The 17634-nt window shown below is 41.3% G+C and overlaps 1 protein-coding gene across 1 annotated transcript in view; it reads right to left on the reverse strand.

Annotated features, from left to right (window-relative positions):
• TRIM66 (tripartite motif containing 66) overlaps nucleotides 1-17634 on the reverse strand; it is a 115917-nt gene that overhangs the window by 10749 nt on the left and 87534 nt on the right. The window contains 4 exon segments of the mRNA XM_078148552.1: nucleotides 2981-3146; nucleotides 3869-3929; nucleotides 4923-5148; nucleotides 5404-5673. Coding sequence (XP_078004678.1) covers nucleotides 2981-3146; nucleotides 3869-3929; nucleotides 4923-5148; nucleotides 5404-5673 — 723 coding nt within the window.

Consider the following 17634-nt stretch of genomic DNA (forward strand, 5'->3'; position numbering starts at 1 on the left):
TGTGGAAGTCAAACTTCGGATAGTGGGTGAACTAAATGATTTCTGAGGTCCTTTCCAAGTCTGACATATTAACCTTTCTTTTCTCCTTGCCCAACCTGTGACATGCTGCAAACACCACAGGCCAGGCAGAAAAGCAAAGATGGCACTGAGGATCCACATGCAAGGACAAGTACCTTCTCTCCAGTGTGCTGAGGGCATATCCCCCAGCTCAGCCCTGATAGTAAATGGAAGGCAGGGCACAGTTTTGAACGATAAAGAAGTCTAGACTGGGATGGAAAGAGCCAAGCTCATGAAAAGAAACCTCATAGAGGCCTACCAGATGTGTACCCAGGCCACAGGACCCACGGCTGAGATAGAAGAAGCAATCTGATCATCCAGGACTAGTCAGAAAAAATGACCAAGAATGACACTTGCTTCAGATAGACCAGCCAGGGAAAAGGCCAGAAGAGGTGAAATGGTGGCTTCCAGGTCACCAGAGCTAAAGATCTCCAGATAAGGGACCAGGGGAATGGGAGGGGAGGAATATTCTCTCTAGTTCCACAGTCATCAATCTTGGGTGAGACCTCCAGTCAATAACTGAACTAGACTAACTTCAAAGAGGTGCTAGTCCTAGGCTTTAGGTGTTGACTCTTGTAATAGAAGGCTGGGAAAGAAGATTCAGGAAGAATGAGACCAAGATAGCCTTGGTAACCAGCAAAATAACTAGATCAATACCAGGGATCTAACTGGGCAAGTCACTTCACCCTGCCTCAGTTTCCTCATTTGTAAAATGAGCTGGAGAAGGAAATAGCAAACCACTTCAGTATCTTTGCCAAGAAAACCCCAAATGGGGTCACAAGGAGTAGAACACGACTTAAATGACTAAACAACAACAAAAACCTGGCAGGAGATATTCGGGAAGAAGAAAAGAGGGGACCTTAGCCCCTATACTCAGCTCTTCTCAGACCTCTACCTACACTGATGTCCTCTTCCCACTCACTAAGTGTGAGTGTTCTACAAGCCTCATCCTGAACTCTCTTTTCTTCTCTTTTCGCACTCTCTCCTTTGGTGTTTTCATCAGTTCTCTTGGGTTCAATTACTCTTTCTACAGATTATTTCCAGCTCTAATTTCTCTCCTAAACTCAAGTACCAAATTATGCTCTGCCCAGTGGATATCACCACCTGGATGTCCCACAGGCATTTCCAATTTAACATGTCTAAAATGGAACTCATGCCTTACTACCCAAACTCGTCCTTCTTCCAAAGTTTCCTATTTGTGTTGATGATGCCATCTTTCTTCCAGCCAATCAAGTTCACACAACATTGGAGTTACTTAACTTTCTCTCAACCTCCCTTTTCAGTCAGTTGCTAAGTCTTGTCAGTCCTATCTCCACAACATCTCTTGCACCCATTCACTTCTCTCCACCAAAATGGGCTGCACTCTAGCTCAAGACTGTATCATCTCTTGCATGGACTATGACAATAACCTCTGAATTGCTCTCCCTGTCTCTAGTCTTTCCTTTCTTCAATTCTCTTCTCAACAGTTGCCAAACTGGTAGTACTAAACTACAGATCTGACCATGCCAGCCCCCCTACTTGAAAATCCTCAATGGTAATAAGACCCCTAATAAAATACAAACTCCTTGACCTGGCATGTAAGGCCCTACACAATCTGGCTTGTTTCCTAGGTATCCCTATTGTACATTCTCCATTCCAGCCAAACTGGCTTACAAGCTTTCCCCCAAACAGCAGTTCATCTCTTCCTATATTTGTGTCTTTGCACCATGGTCAGTCTCTCATCCCTAGAATGCACTTCTTCATCACCTGCACTAACTCCAGAGTTTCCTTCAGTAATCGGCACTTGGTCCCACTTGAAATTACTTTGTACTTTGTATATTCTTTGTGTTTCCTGATTTTTGTACATGTTCTATCTCCTTCCTGTACCTCCCCCTTCTCAACTACAATGAATGTTTCATTTCTGTCTATCATTTTGTTTAATAAGTTTTTTAACCAATCAATCAATCAATAAGCAATTATTAAGTGACTACCATGTGCTGGGCATGAGGGACACAAAGAAAAAATTGAAACCTAGGAGCTCGACACAACATGTACACGCATAAGTATATACAATTATTACAAAGAAAGGACAAGATAATCTGGAATGGGAAGGCACTAGCAGTTGAGGAGGGGGGAGGAATCGAGAAAGGCCCCATGGAGGAGGTACGGCCTGAACTGGGCCTTGAAAGAAGCTGAGGATTCCAAGAGGTGAAAGTGAAAACTTGGAGTGAATGCAGAACATTGAACTGAATAGAAATGAATTGAATTGGACTAGATTGAATTGTTCATGCATAAAAACAGAATTAAGCCTTAAAAACTTGTTACCTATAAAACCCCCTTGGGCTCTTCCTTAAGAACTGCATAGTAGAAAATCCCCTTTTTAAAACTGAAGTGCCAGATACGCTATTAATGGAGAGCAGAAGAAGGGAAGACAAGAGGAAAGGAAATCCTACTGTCTTCCTAGTACAGAAACTCTGTGTAGAAGGAAAATTATGGGAAATGGTGGCAGTAAGAACCCAGAAGATGCCATGAGTTGGCTGGGCCCTGGATAGGATGGCCAAAGTAAAGTGATGTCACAAGGCAAGGGGCAGCTAACAGAGTCATTGAGGGGTTCTTTCTGCATCCCTCCCTTAATGTCCAAGCCCAAGTCTGATGATCCCACACTGGTGCTAAATAAATTCAAGCTGACTGACTGCCGTAGGTGCCAGACCCTAATATATCACCCCTCATTGGAGCATTGAGATGTTTTTAAAAGCTCCAAGGCAAGGGCACTGCTCAGGCCAAAGGAACACACCCCTAATGGTGGTGTAACTCAAAGGGATGGAATGTAGCCTCTATGAGGACATGAGGATATGTCAGGCTCCACAATGAATGGTTTTGAGCTCTCCTTCCATTCATGTCCTGCCAAGGTCTCTGGACAGCAACAGCTCTGGCTTGGGGGTACCTTGATGGACATGCTAGACGACTCAGCCCCACACTCAACAACCAGAAGGAAGGTGCCATCCTGCTCCCTCTGCAGTTTAAACACAGGCAGCTCCCCGGAGGCAGCTGCACAGATCTTCAGGCGCTCCAGACGAACATAGGGAATCTTCCGCTCTTTGGGGTAGGTCCTAAAGTCAATGAAATACTATGAGCGTGGGATAAGAGCCTCCAGAACTTCCCAGTCCCTGTGAGTCCTCCTCTCGCTACCTCTCTGCCTCAAAGACAGACAGGGCTAGGCTGTGCCAGACTTCCACACAACTGGCCTGAGCTCCAGAGACAGGGGTTTTGATCAATTCCTTGGGCTGTTGAACACAGCCAAGTTCTCCCAGTTCTCTGAAGTGATAAAAAAGCACTAAAAATTTAAGGGTTCCCAACCTCCTCCTGCCCCTAACCTGATCCTGCCAGCCTCAAGGGATCTCAGAATCCAATTCGGCTCTCATAGGGTTAAACAATGTCACTTTGACATTAGTTCTTTGAATAATAAAACTGGAAGGAGAGCACCTGCTGCAACAGGGGGCTTCCTCATGAGCTACCTATGGCCTCTGCCCATTTTTGTCTGGCTAAGGAGCCAGAAATCTTCACATAAGAAGGTCTTTTTAGCATCATCAGCACTGAACTTTGCAGTTCTAAAAATTATTGAAAATGCCAAAGCCATAAAGAGAGCCTCTGTGTCTTCTGAGGCAGAGATTGATGGGGAATTGTGGTGGGGGAGGGGGGTGTCAGACGTCTGATAGCTGCATCATTATGTAAGTCATTTGGGATCAGCAGCAAAAGGGCAAACTTCTTTTCTCTTAAAGAAACTCACAAGTGACCTTTCCTTCCCGTACTTAGAGGAGGGACTATTTGTTACCTGATGTTTGGATTCTCCTTGGTGTCTGCCTCAAACAGTTCCTGTTCAGAATTGCCACAATCTAGGACAGAGAAGGAGTCTGTAATAACCTGACCACGTGGCTACTGCATACCTATCTCCTGGAGCTCATGGCCCCTAAAAGACATCTCTCCCCTTCACAGTGTCCCCTAAAGAAGGTAAGGGAAGGCTAAAAATACGCCAAGATGACTTCAGAACCACACAACATAGTTCAGGGCCCACTAGTAACCAGAGAACAGGTGGACTGCTGTGTGCTTAAAGGCTGGAAGGGCTGAAATATCCAGATGTACTCTCCTGGGAAGGGCCTGGAAGGAGCCTCCTTGGACTGGGTGTTATACATTCAGTGGGTCTCCCACCTCTCCTAAGAAAGACCAGCCACATCCTAATTAAACCCAGCAGGGGGTCAGAGCTCACTGTGGAGGGTACTGTGACAACAAGCCTAGATGGAAGGCCTGAAATTAGTCTAATTAGGGTGAAAACATTCTTCTCAATACAGACTGGATAATTCATCTCTTCATTTGTAATGGTAGCAGAAGGGTGATAATAAGGAAACTGACCAAGGTTTTTTCTACCCACTGTAGCCTCTATTCAGGGTTCCACTGGAACCAGACTTAGGTCTCTCCACACATTTTAATGCAGCAGTAACTTGGCTCCTGCTCTCTGGAGAAACAGAAGGGCATCACAGTAAGAACACTGGGTACCTGGGCTCTTGCCCAGCTCTGTTGCTACTAGTTATGTGATTTCAAGCAAACCTTGCCCTGTCTAAGCCTTAGTTTTCTCCTCTGCAGAATGTGGATATTCCCATTTCACAGGCTTGTTTACAAGTATTGAGTGAAACAAGACATGTAAAGGCTTTGGATCCATAAGTAATTACAGAAATATGAATGGTCATCATCTAAAACCTCTGCTGATCTTAGCCCTCTGATGTGTTTTCCTAAAGGACTCAGCAACATTATGAGCCAACAGGGAGGAGAAAGCCTGCCCCATAGCAGTCTGAAGGGGACTGAAGCCCCCAGGAAGGGGCCTCCTCTTGTACCTTCTGTGTGCCAAAGAGGCTTCACAGCTGTGGATGGGATGGGAGAGGCACAGACAGCTGGCACTGGGGGAGAGGCAAGATGCAGGTGTTTCTTCACTGAAAGATTAATCGGTTCTTCCAGGATTTTTTGTAAAGGAAGAACTAACTCTTCATGAGCATTTGGGCAGGCAGCTACTGTGTTGTGTCCCAGAGAGTCACTAATGGGCCTGGAATCTTCATTTTCCATCTTGAAAAAAAGGAAAGATAGAAAGAGAATGAAAATGGTATCATTAGTAGGCCTTGCACCATTAAGCCTGGGGCTAGAACAAATCCTGAGAGATGATCAGCATGGCAGCAGAGACAGAATCAGAGTTATGTAGCCACGGAATGACAGAATCAGAATGGTTCTCAACCAGTCCAATCTCTAAACCTAACAAATGGGGAAACTGAGGCAGAGCATTTCTATGGTATCTCCATTCCCATGACCACATCAGAGACTCACCTTGCATGGTGCATTACCCAAGAGAACATCTCCCAAAGACAAGTGGCTGGCCCCATCCCCAGGGTGCAGGACCCAGGTGACTGCTGGACTATAACTGGGCGCTGTTTCTGGCTGTGTGTCGGAGGCAGGGCCCATGCTGTGGGAGCAGGAGCTAGGTGTCAGGCTGGTCACACTCTGGATCTGGGGCTCCACTGTCCTCCCTGTTCTTGAGGATGACAGTTCCATTTCCAGCGTGTTGGAGAAGCCCATTACACTGACGGATGCTGAACGCTGGAAAAGAGATAAAATATGGATCAGCTTCCAAAAGAATACTAAAAGTTCACATTATATATGGATTTACAGCTACAAAACCCATCTCACAAAAGCCCTGGGAGGGAGTACGAATACACTTACATACTCCTATTTATGAGAAAACTAAGACCAAGGGAAGCTAAGTTCAAATTTGACCGCTGACACTCTGGCCATCTTCCTGCCTCACAAGGGACACACCAGCTCTTGTCCTGGGGCCCTCCACTCTTGACTGTGATACCTGGTCCAAATAGCCACAGACCCACCATCCTGAACTTTAACCATCTTCCTGCCATGGAGATTCATATATACTCTCCCATCCACTCTACTTTATACCTCTTGCTCTGGGGATAAATAAGCGGGTCAACACTGCCATTCCTGGAAAGGCTATGCACCTTATGTCAAGCACTTTATGACTCCACTTTCCATCTCTGTCACTTCCAAGACCAAAACACCAGCTCCTACTCCCCTATATGTGTTGTATTTCCCTGCTAGAATGTAAAGTTCCTTGCTCTAAATCACTATTGATCAGAAAAATACAAATTAAAACAATTCTGAGGTACAACTTCACATCTATCAGATTGGCTAATATGAGCAAAAAGGAACATGTTGCATATTGGAGGGGTGTGGGGAAACTAGGACACTAATGCACTGCTGGTAGACTTGTGAACTGATGCAACCATTCTGGAAACCAATTTAGAACTATACCCTAAGAAATATAAAACTGTGCATGCTCTTTGATTCAGCAATACCACTTCTAGGAATATATTCCAAAGACATCCAAAAAAAAAAAAAGGAAAAGGACCTATTTGTACAAAAATATTTATAGCAGTTCTTTTTGTGGTGTCTAAGAATTGGAAATTGAGGGGCAGCTAGGTAGCACAGTGGATAGAACTCTGGCCTTGAAGTCAGGAGGACCTGAGTTCAAATCTGGCCTCAGACACTTGAAACTTAATAGCTGTGTGACCCTGGGCAAGTCATTTAACCCCCATTGCCTCACCAAAAAAAAAAAAGAATTGGAAATCGAAGGGATGCCCATCAATAGGGGAATGACTAAACAAGCTGTGGTATGTGACTGTGATGGAATGTCATTGTGCTATAAGAAATAACAAGCAGGATGATTTCAGAAAAACCTGGAAAAACTTACATGAACTGATGCAAAGTGAAGTGAACAGAACCAGAAGAACATTATATGCAGTAACAGTAATATCGTTTGATAAAGAACTGTGAATGACTTAACTATTCTCAGCAATATAATGATCCAAGACAATATCAAAGAACTAATGATGAAGCATACTATCTGCCTCCAGAGAAAGAACCGATATTGACTGAATACAGACCGAAGCATGCTATTTTTCACTTTCTTTCTTTCTTTCATTCTTTTTATTTTACTTGAATCTTCTTGTACAAAATGACTAATATGGAAACGTCTTACATAATTGCACATATTGATTACTTACAATCTCAGGGAGAGGGGAGGGGAAAGAAGAACAGAATTTGGAACTCAAAACTTTAAATAAAAATTGGGACAATAAAGAATATAAACTTCTTGAGTTGCAGGGGTTATTTTACTTTTTATATTTGTACTCCCAGCTGTTAGTATAGTATATAATTAATGCTTTATAAATACCTTTTCATTCATTCATTCCCTGAAACTTAGTTTCTTCACATGTAAAACGAGGGGAGGGGAGGAAGAAGATGGTCCCTGGGGTGCCTTCCAGTCTATGAGCCTATGAAGCCCCAGGTCATATAGTTTACATATATATATATATATGTACATCAGCGCCTGAAACTGAACTTCACTCTTCTGAATCTCAGTCCAGTGCTCTCACTGCTAATGAAAGAAAGAATATCTAACTTTACCTTACAATGAGGAGGTTGAGAGGCAGAGGCAAGAAGTGTCTTGCCCTTTACATTGTACACAGTAACAGCCACACTGTACGATGACTGACTTTGATAGACCTGGCTGTTCTCAGCAATGGAAGGATCTAAGACAACTCCAAAAGACTCACGATGAAAAATACTATCCGCATCCAGAGAAAGAATTGGAGTCTGAATGCAGACGGAAAAATGCAATTTGCTTTCCTTTTCTTTGTTGTTTTGTTTTATTGCTTCATTCTTGTGGTTCCTCCCATTAGTTCTAATTGTTCTTTACATCATGACTAATGGGAAAATATATTTAATATGAATGTATAAGTAGAGACTATATCAGATTGCACACTGTCTTGGGTTGGGGGAGGAGAGGGAAGGGGAGAAAATGTAAAACTCAAAATCTTATGGAAGTGAAATGTTGAAAACTAAAAATAAATAAATGAATTATTTTAAAAAAAGAAAAGACAAGACAAGAAAAGCACTGCACTTAGTCAGGGGAAAAAAGAAGTATCTTGCCCAAGCTCAGGTTGCCATTAAGTGTCAGAGCTGGAATTAGTCTTCTTATGCTGCTCTCTCCACTAAGGAAGGTACTATTCTCCTTCCTCCTTGGCAATAAGGAAACTGAGGCTAAGCATGATGAATCACAGGATCATAGATTAAGAGCCAGAAGGGGCCTTGGAGGTCACTGAGCAAAGAGAGGTCCAGTGATTTGTCCAAGGTCACACAGCTAGTAGTTTCCCTCCTCTGAGCTCCGCCCCCCTTCCAAGGTCATAACTACAATGGGTCATCTAGGGGTGCTGTCCTACAGGAGGAAGCCTCAGTCCACTGGAAGCCTTCCCTGTGCATTTATTCAAATTTTAACACACACACGTTTCTCTTCCTTGCTTTCCTTACCCTCCTCCTTTCTCATCCTCTCTCATATGGCTTTTGTCCATCTGTCTTACTTAATTAGATGTTCTACAGCTACTCTGGAGGATTTGTGACCTCCATTTCATTGGCATTTCCTCTGCTAGTACAGATGACAGCCATCTACACCTTCTAATCCTGTGGAATTCTTGTCCATGTATCCCTTGAGGATCTGTTCAAAATGGTGGAGCTAGTAGGGCAGCACAGGAGTAGTCAAAAGGGCTGACTTGGCAGCAGAGGACCTGAGGTCAAATACCAGGCATGCTAGTTTTATTCTCTGCATGACTTAGGTAGAACCATCTCTGGGCCTCAGTTTCTACATGGAAAATAATGTGGACTAGATGACCTCTAAGGTACCTTCTAGATCTCTACCTGTGATCTTGAGCTCCTCCTATGGTCGGTGGATTCCCAGTCTTTCACAGGAGGAGTTCTGGTCAGAGTTATTACAAGGGAATCTATGTAGCATAAATAAATAATATGCTTCAAACATAGTTTACTATTTTTCAGACATAGATGGATGCTTTTATAATTAACAAACCAGAGTATTACCACAATTGCAGGTAACTTGAAGATATGCATATTTCTGATGGCAATATCTATTAGGAATGTTGTGGTAAAGATTTTATAGATGTTACATCTGGGCAATTGTAGTAATTCTCTGATCTGTGACCCAAAGAGGATGTGCTACTCGCTTGCCTTCATCAGAGGAGCTCTTCCCACCTATTGATACTCTGCCTGTACATGTTTTCCAAGAGTTAGCAAACTCACCCTTTCTTACTCTCCCCATCCCGATGATCCTGAACACCAGTCTACTGATGCCTCTTCCCCAACCCTAGCTGTCTGCTTTCTTATCCCTAGCAGCTCAACACTCCTGATCTGATCTGTTCCTGCAGTGTCCCACTCCATCAGCCCACCCCTTCCACTATGCCCTGTAGAATGCCCACTTCTACAATTACAAAACTTCTCTTTATTTTAGACCTATTCCTGTCATGCTCCTTCCATCTTCTGGCTCTCACCAGGACTTAGCTCTTCCCTGATGACATGACATCCCAGGTTTTCATTTTCAATATACTGATGGTACCTCTTCTCATACCCCCTGACTCACTGGCTTACTCTTTAATCCCCACTGCTGGCTATTATTTACCAAGCTCCAAAACACTCTCTGTCCTTTCTCAATGAGTTTTATATGTATGTTCATCTTTAATTTCCTCATATCTATTCCCACATTATAAACTCACTTTTGGACATTTCTAACTGGGTGTCCCATAATTATCTCAAACTCAATGTGTTCAAAAAAGAATTTATTATCCTCTATCCCCTCCCCTCACTTACCTGTCTTCTGAATTTCTTTATTACTCTCACCATCCTTCTAGTCACCCAGCTTTGCAACCCAGGTGTCATCCTAACTCTTCACTCCCACTAACCCCTCATATCCAATCAATTTCCAATTGTCTTGTCATGTTTACCTTCACAGTATCTCTCACTTCTATCCCCACCTCTCCACTCATACAGCCACCTCCTGGTTCTTATAACTTCTCACTTGGACTACTGTAATGGTCTCCTATTTAATCTTCTTGCCTCAAGCTTCTATTTACTTCAATCCATCTTCCACACAGCTCTCCAAGTGATCTTTCTACAGCAGAATCTGACCATGTTATGGCCCTTCCCAACAAACTCTACTGGTTCCTAGTGCCTCTGAGATTAAGTATAAAAAACTCTGTTTGACATTTAAATCCTCTCACAACCTGGCCCTTTCCTACTTTTCCAGTCTTCTTATATATTAGCTAGTTCCTCAATCTCTACGATCCAGACACCAGTGACCCACTCACTATTCCACACACAACACTCCATCTCCCATCTTCATGTCTTTGTACTAGCTATCCTGCATGCCTGGCAATTCCACAAACAAATCTGCCTTTTGTTCAGTGCTTCTTTGTTGACATACTATTGGCTGCATTTAGTCAAAAATAGTCAATAAACATTTATTAGGTGCCTACTGTGTGCCAGGCACTGTGCTTAGCAGTAGGGATACAAAGAAAGGCAAAAATGTAGTCCCTGCTCTAAAGAAGCTTACAGTCTAATGGAGGAAGACAACACATAAAAGGAACCTAAAAGAGGGTTGATATGCCCAGAGGGTAACCATTGAGGGATCATGCTGAAGATGATAATGGAGATGAAGAGAAGCAGAGCAGCTGGTGACAAATGAATTTAAGTGGAAGATGCTTGTGGAAGGCTTTTTGATGACATTCATGGATCTTGGACTTTCCATAGGCTCCAGAGGTACACCACTTTTGGTTATATTTGACAAAGTCAGTCATGTTTCCATTATCAGCCTTTATTATTATTATTCAGGGATGTCTACTTGTTTCAAAAGTATTTCTGAAGGTATTTTACCCACTTATCATTTCTTCCAGGAATGTCTATCAGTCCTCTCCCTCCTTTTTGGTGAGGAAGTGATAATTTCTCCATAGCAGCCTTAAAGTGATAAACTCTATATTTCATTAATATTGTACAGATTTTTGTTAAGATGCCTCCCAAATCTATTATGGTCAATTTTACAGCTCTTAAAGTATACATTAAGAATGGTATTGTATGGAGTTAATTGTTTTAAAATTATTCTTCCCATTCAACTTTGATTTTAGGATATCGGTCTCAATATAATTATCCATAGGCTTTTCTTTAATATCATCATGCTCAATGTGTCTTCTCTGGAGGAAGCATCTGCACATATTGCCTTTATCCACTGATTCAATGGAACCTCTAGATTCAAGTTCCAAGCTTTCCTTGATGTACAGTAAGAATTATACATTTATCAAATCTAAAGGACATTTTGAAGACATATAATACTTGATGTCATCTATGTACATCAAGTTATTAACAATGTCTTGTTTAATAATGTCTATATGTGATGCCTTCTTTAATTTGTAAGTCATATTTAGTCCTAGTTAGGAAAAGTGATCATGGAATTGAGGCTAAACAGAACCATAATGGGTTTAAACTGTCACGCCGAAAAATGCCATATACTAGGTTAATTGTTCTGGATATTATTGTATTGGTGGTATGGGGTTTTTTTTTAAGAGTCTTCTATATGGGCATCGAATACTCTAGTATTCTCACTATATTTGGATTTATTTCAGATATTTACAGTATAAAAATAAGCTTTGAATTTGAAACTGAATCAAAGGCTTTATTATAATCATCAGAGGCTATATAACTGTTATTGCACTTTGGACAATTTTTTCAGTCAATAATTAGTGAAATGAAGTTGATTTTTATAGTCCTGGAACCTTTTGCTCCTCAGACAAGATATTGTTTTCTTGTGTTTGTAGAGTTTTTTAATGATATGAATGTTTTGTAGAAAGTACATAATCAAGTAATTGGCCTATATTTGCAAGGGTCACCAGTATTTTCATCTTTTGGTAGTAGATACATGATGCCTTCTATTAAAAGGTAGGATCGAGCATATCTATGAGAGAAAGTTGATAAAGCTTTTTGCCAGTAATTCATGTACCATTGTGAAGATTTTGAGCCACTAATTATGGGTCTTATCTGGTCTTGACACTTTCTAATTTTACTGAGAAGCTAGAATTTCAGTCATGTCCATCGACAAAACCATCTGTCATTCATTAAAGATGTAGTAGCTTTCTGTTTCTCCTTTAAACTAATTTGCATTTTTTATTGCACTGGGATTTCTTGTGACCATTTAGATGACCAGAAATCTTCTCAATGTCCCTATTTCTGTAGAAGATAACACCATCCTTACAGCAACCCAGGTTTGTAATCTTGGCATTATCCTGGATAATGCCATTCTCCCTCATTCCCCATATCAAATCATCTGTCAATGCTTGCTGTTTCTACTTTAGCATAACATCCCTCCCATTCAACCTCTTCTTTCTACTCACACAGCTACCACCTTAATTAAGTCCCTTATCACCTCTCACCTAGACTATTGCAAAGGTCTCCTTACCTCAAGGCTCTCACCTCTCTATGCCATCCTACTGACTGCTGGCAAAGTAGAAAATTCCTTATGAAGAGATCTGACTGTGTGGCTCCCCTACTCATTCAACTCCAATGGCTTCCTATTGCACAAAGATCAAATATAAGGTTTTCTGTTTAGCTTTTAAAGCCCTACACAACCTGGCCAGTGTTGTGTATCTTTCCAATTTCATTGGCTATTACTCTCCCTCCTGCTTGTGATCTCCAGCCAAATTGGCCTTATTTCTGTTCCTCACACATGACACTCCATGTCCCGTTTCTGCCTTTGCACTGACTGTACCCCATACTTGGAAAGTACTCTCTCCTTATCTCCAACTCATACTCTTTTAAGATGCAGCTTAGGTGCCTTTTTCTGCATGATGAACTCTTTCCTGATCCCCCTAACTGCTAGTATTCTCTCTCCCATACTATCTTGTTTTTAACTTCATTATAAAATTATTATAAATTATAACTACTTTATTATAAATTTTATTTTTATTTTAAAATATAAATTTATTATACATTTATTTATTATACTTTATTATAATTTTAATATTATAAATTTTAACTACTTTATTATACTACTTGTATTTATTAACTTTATATTTATTTGATATGCACTTGTTGGCTCCCTCATTAGAATGCAAACTCGTTGTAAGGATCACTTCATTCTTTGTACTTGTATCCTCAGAGCCTGGCACACAGTAGGTACTTGTTGACTTTTGATTAATTCTGTCGGGGTTCTCTCTGGCCTCTGATTTTTTTACTTCTCAAGCTATTTTGGTGTTGAATTGTTTATTTTGTTCTTTGAGCTGAGGTAGCTCATAACATTAGATTTTTTATTTTTACTTGCAATTGCTGATTAAGGGAATAGACTTTCTGATGTGCTTTTGCTCTCCAGATTCCTTTCCATGTTTCTTTTTTGTTGCCTTAATTGAACAACATGGCATTCAAATTTTGTACTGCGTACACCAGCTAGACATCGATGTCATCTTTTGTAACCCTCCCTCAGGTGTCACTCTTCCCCAACTCACGCTCACAGGCTGGGTGGCCCAGAGAGCTGACAACTACCTAGGGTGCCATTAGGGACATGGCCAATCTTCACTCAGCCAATAGCATTGTCCCTTATAGTTCAATCAAGAAAAACTGTTTTGGGGCAGCTAGGTGGTGCAGTGGGTAGAGCTCCAGCTTTAGAGTCAGGAGGACCTGAGTTCAAATCTGGCCTCAGATACTTGACACTTACTAGCTATGTGACCCTGGGCAAGTCATTTAACCCTGATTGCCTCGCCAAAAAAAAAAAGTTTTCAAAGTTTATAAAGGGATACAGGGCATAAACACAGCTTTACAGTTAACTTTGTAATATAGCCCCCTTTTTTTCTGTGATTATATCTTGAACTTTGGGCTAGGGGGTTGGTCAGAAACCAGTTCCCTTACACTCCTAAGGTCCTTCCCAATATTGTCAATGGCTCTCTCAAGTCTCTCTGCCACAGTGGTACTTGAAGCCTATCCTTATGAGTATTCCTTGATAGCGCCGCCTTTCCTTCTCTGGGTCTTGGTGTGACATTGTCTGCCACAAATAATTTTGTGCAAACCCTAACATGTTTTGACACTGTCAGATGCAAATTTAGGATAACTATAACAAGTACTAGATGTTTTTCATATCACTATTATTTGAGATAACAGTGCTGATTTTGTCATCTGTTTTGTTATTAGGTAAAATAACTTCTCTAGAGTTTGCAATAAATGAAGATTTTCAAACATCTCAAGACTTTGATCTTTTCTCTCTTCAGATTTTAGCAGCTCCTCAATTTTGTCCCTTACTTTATTTAGTCTAGGTTTAGGGATGAAGTTATTTTTTGTAACTGGTCAGCAATATACTGTTATGTGACTAGAGTTGAGAGTATCATTGAGTAGAAGCTGTATGAAACACTTGCCTATAACCAGTGAGATGGCTCTAGTTTCTGTTATAATACTCATGCATAATGAAAGTATTCATCTCCTTAGTCCATCTTGTATGTATGTGTGCCTGATTTGCCACGTTAGTGCCATCTAAACTGAAGCATTTCCAGGAGGTTGGATGTTAGTGTTTCTAATTCATTCTGATTTATCTTGTCTTCTTGTGGTACCAGAACAAGAAGAGCCTCTTGCCTCATTGCCTTCCGTGTCAATCTGATCATCATGATGATTTCAAGTTGGGCTAACCTACAACATTATGGCACTCTGTCTATTTCTTAGAATTGGAGGAACAGTTTCATCACACTTGCTGTGATGCTAACCCGATCAGTGGTATCATCACCACCCAACTGGCCAGTATTTCAGGGTTTTGGCCAGGTCTTCACCACTACCTTAGAGGCTACAGATCCCTGCTTTACATTATCCCAGTTGGCATTCTCTTACTTTGTTATCCCTTGAATCTTCAACTTGAACAATAGATTGGGCTTTAAAGAAGTTGCTTATTGCTATTAATAGTATTATTGCCATTGTCCTGTAGCGGGTTTTTGAAGTTTTTTGATGTTAAAAACTGGGAGAAAAGATTGGAAATTATCATTCCAGGTCTTTTATTGAATATAAGGGTACATAGTTTATCAAAGGAACAACTTAGCAAAGTTGCCTCTTTTCATACCCCAGTACTTAGTACAGTACCTAGCACATAGTAGGTGCTTAATAAATATTTGATCAATTGATTAAAAGGGTAACAAACCTTTTGTAGTTACAAAAACTCATAAAGAATATCTAATAAAACATGAAAAAGTTGTAATTGCATTGGTAATGGGAATACCACATTGGCAAAACAGCACATCTATGAAGTGTTGGAATAAGCACATAGTGCCCCCAGAACATGTCCTTCATTTTACCAGTTTTGTGCTTGTGCTTACACTGTTCGCTACATGGAATGGCCTTCCTCCTCCTCCTTACCTGATGCATCTCTACTCATCCTTTAAAACCCAATTTAAATGCCACCTTCTTCATAAAACCTTCCCTCTTTGTTGATAACAATCTTCCCCTGGGATTCCACATAGACTTCACCTGACATGTAATATGACAGAATATAGTGATCCCTATTTGTGTCTTCTCCCCTTACCAGAATGTCATCTCCATGAGCACAGGAATCCTGTATTATCTCAACTTTGTACCTATTTCCATGTCTGACATAGTGCTGTTCAACCAGTAGGTGCTTAATAAATGTAGCATGAATTAATGAATGTTACAGCCCTCAAATGATAGATTTTTCTTCTGTGGGTCAAGAACCCTTATCAGAAAAAGGTATCTCACCTGTTCTTTATACCAAAAAGAGTCCTCAGTACCCCTGGGACTATGAATTAGTTCACGCATATAGGAAACACTCTATGCAGAAATCTGTTCGGTATTACCTTAGTACCTTCACACTACACACTAGAGCATTTCTGACACTGTGCTCAAACTATTTGGTCACCCAGGCCTAGCACAGCAGACATTTAATGCCTATTTTTAGATTTCGATCGTATGGGATATAAGTTACCCCACATGAAGACGTGCTCTAAGTTATACCCTATCACTAAGGGCTCATCTTAACAAAGCTTGTTTCTCTAATTAACACTGCCTATCTCTGTGTCTCAGGTGTACCATAATCTTGAGGCCTTCTTTCCCTGGCCAGTAGCTTCACTGTCACCTCCTAGGTGCCCAAAGGTCTCTGCCCAATGAACTCATATTCAATATAATCCTGTAGCTACTAAATTTAACTGATCCCAGTTCAAGAGAAAGGCTGAAAGAACCTTTCCTAAGGTAATCTATACTTTAACAGAAATTGCCTTCTGGAGGAAATTCTCCCATCGCTGTCATCTGTGCCTCCCCTCCCCCCACACCTACCACCACAAAAAAAATGTCTGTTAGAAAAACTAATTTAGGATGCCAGTTCTGCTACTTCCTACTTTGATTCCTTTGGACAAGTCATTTAACCTCTCTGAACGTCAGTTTCATCATCTGTTTAATTTGAAGTTTGACCAGAAGATCTCTCTAAAGTCCCTTTCAGCCTTGACATTTGCTAATTCTATGAAAAAAGGGTTGTGGTCAGCAGGCTGGTAGATTATTCCTGGGGCAGGTAGGTGGTGTCTTGCACTACTTCTCCAACCAGATGATGTAGGTGGCTCCACAATCTGTACCCACTACTTGTCAAATCATCCCCTCCATCTTTCATCAGTACCATACGTAGCCAAGCAACACTATAGTGTTGGGTCTGGAGTCAGGATAACCTCAGTTCAAACCCAGCCTCAGATACTTATTAGCTGTGTGACCCTGGGCAAGTCACTTGAAACCCTGTTTGCCGCAGTTTCATCTGTAAAATGAGGATAATAATAACTCCTACCTCAGAGGGTTGTTGTAAGGATTAGAAAACACTTACTTAACACTGTGCCTGGTCCACATTAAGCACATACACCAAAGCAAAAAAGAAATTAGATGATTCATTAATAAATGATGGAAATTAATTAGGTCAGAGGTAGAGGGAACTTCTAGACAGAGTCTCCAACCAAGAATTCTATGATCCAATGACATTGGCCCCCTTAACATCTTCAATTCATCCTGTCTATAGCTTGTTTGTACATACCTGTTTGCATACTGTCCTCCCCTTAGACTGTGAGCTCCTGGAAGGCTGGGACTGTCTTTTATCTTTCTTTGAAGGCTCAGCACTTAACACAGTGCCTGGCACACTGTAGGTGTTTAATAAATGCTTGTTGACTTCTCTCTCAAGCATGGGCTCCAGGCAATATGGGAGCACAGATTTCTATGGTATTTTCTCCCTATAGCATTCCCCTGCCCCCCACAACAGGAAAGGTAAACAGTGCATAACATATCCTTATTTTATACATGAGGAAACTGAGGCTGAAGGGACTTGCTGAAAGTCACAGAGCAAGCAAATGGAGCAATCAGGATTTGAACCCACTTCATTTGACTCCAAGCTCCACATTCTTTTCCCTTTACATAGACTGTCACAATCCAGAGTGTTGATGAGACATAGAGGGGACCCCTCCTCCATTCTAGTCTCAGCTTTACCTCTCATATGTCCTGGGGCAAGAAACTTAATGTCTCTGAGTCTCTTTCTTCATCCCCAGAGTAAGGAGGGGGGGCCCTGTCCAGCCCTGCCTTGGTCCCAGGTTTTTGTGAGATCAAAGGTGATAATGGATATGAAGATGCTAGATAATGTGAGGGAGTATG

The sequence above is a fragment of the Phascolarctos cinereus genome, unplaced genomic scaffold (assembly GCF_003287225.1).
Source record: "Phascolarctos cinereus isolate Bilbo 61053 unplaced genomic scaffold, phaCin_HiC Scaffold_9;HRSCAF=440, whole genome shotgun sequence".
Taxonomy (NCBI): Eukaryota; Metazoa; Chordata; class Mammalia; order Diprotodontia; family Phascolarctidae; genus Phascolarctos; species Phascolarctos cinereus.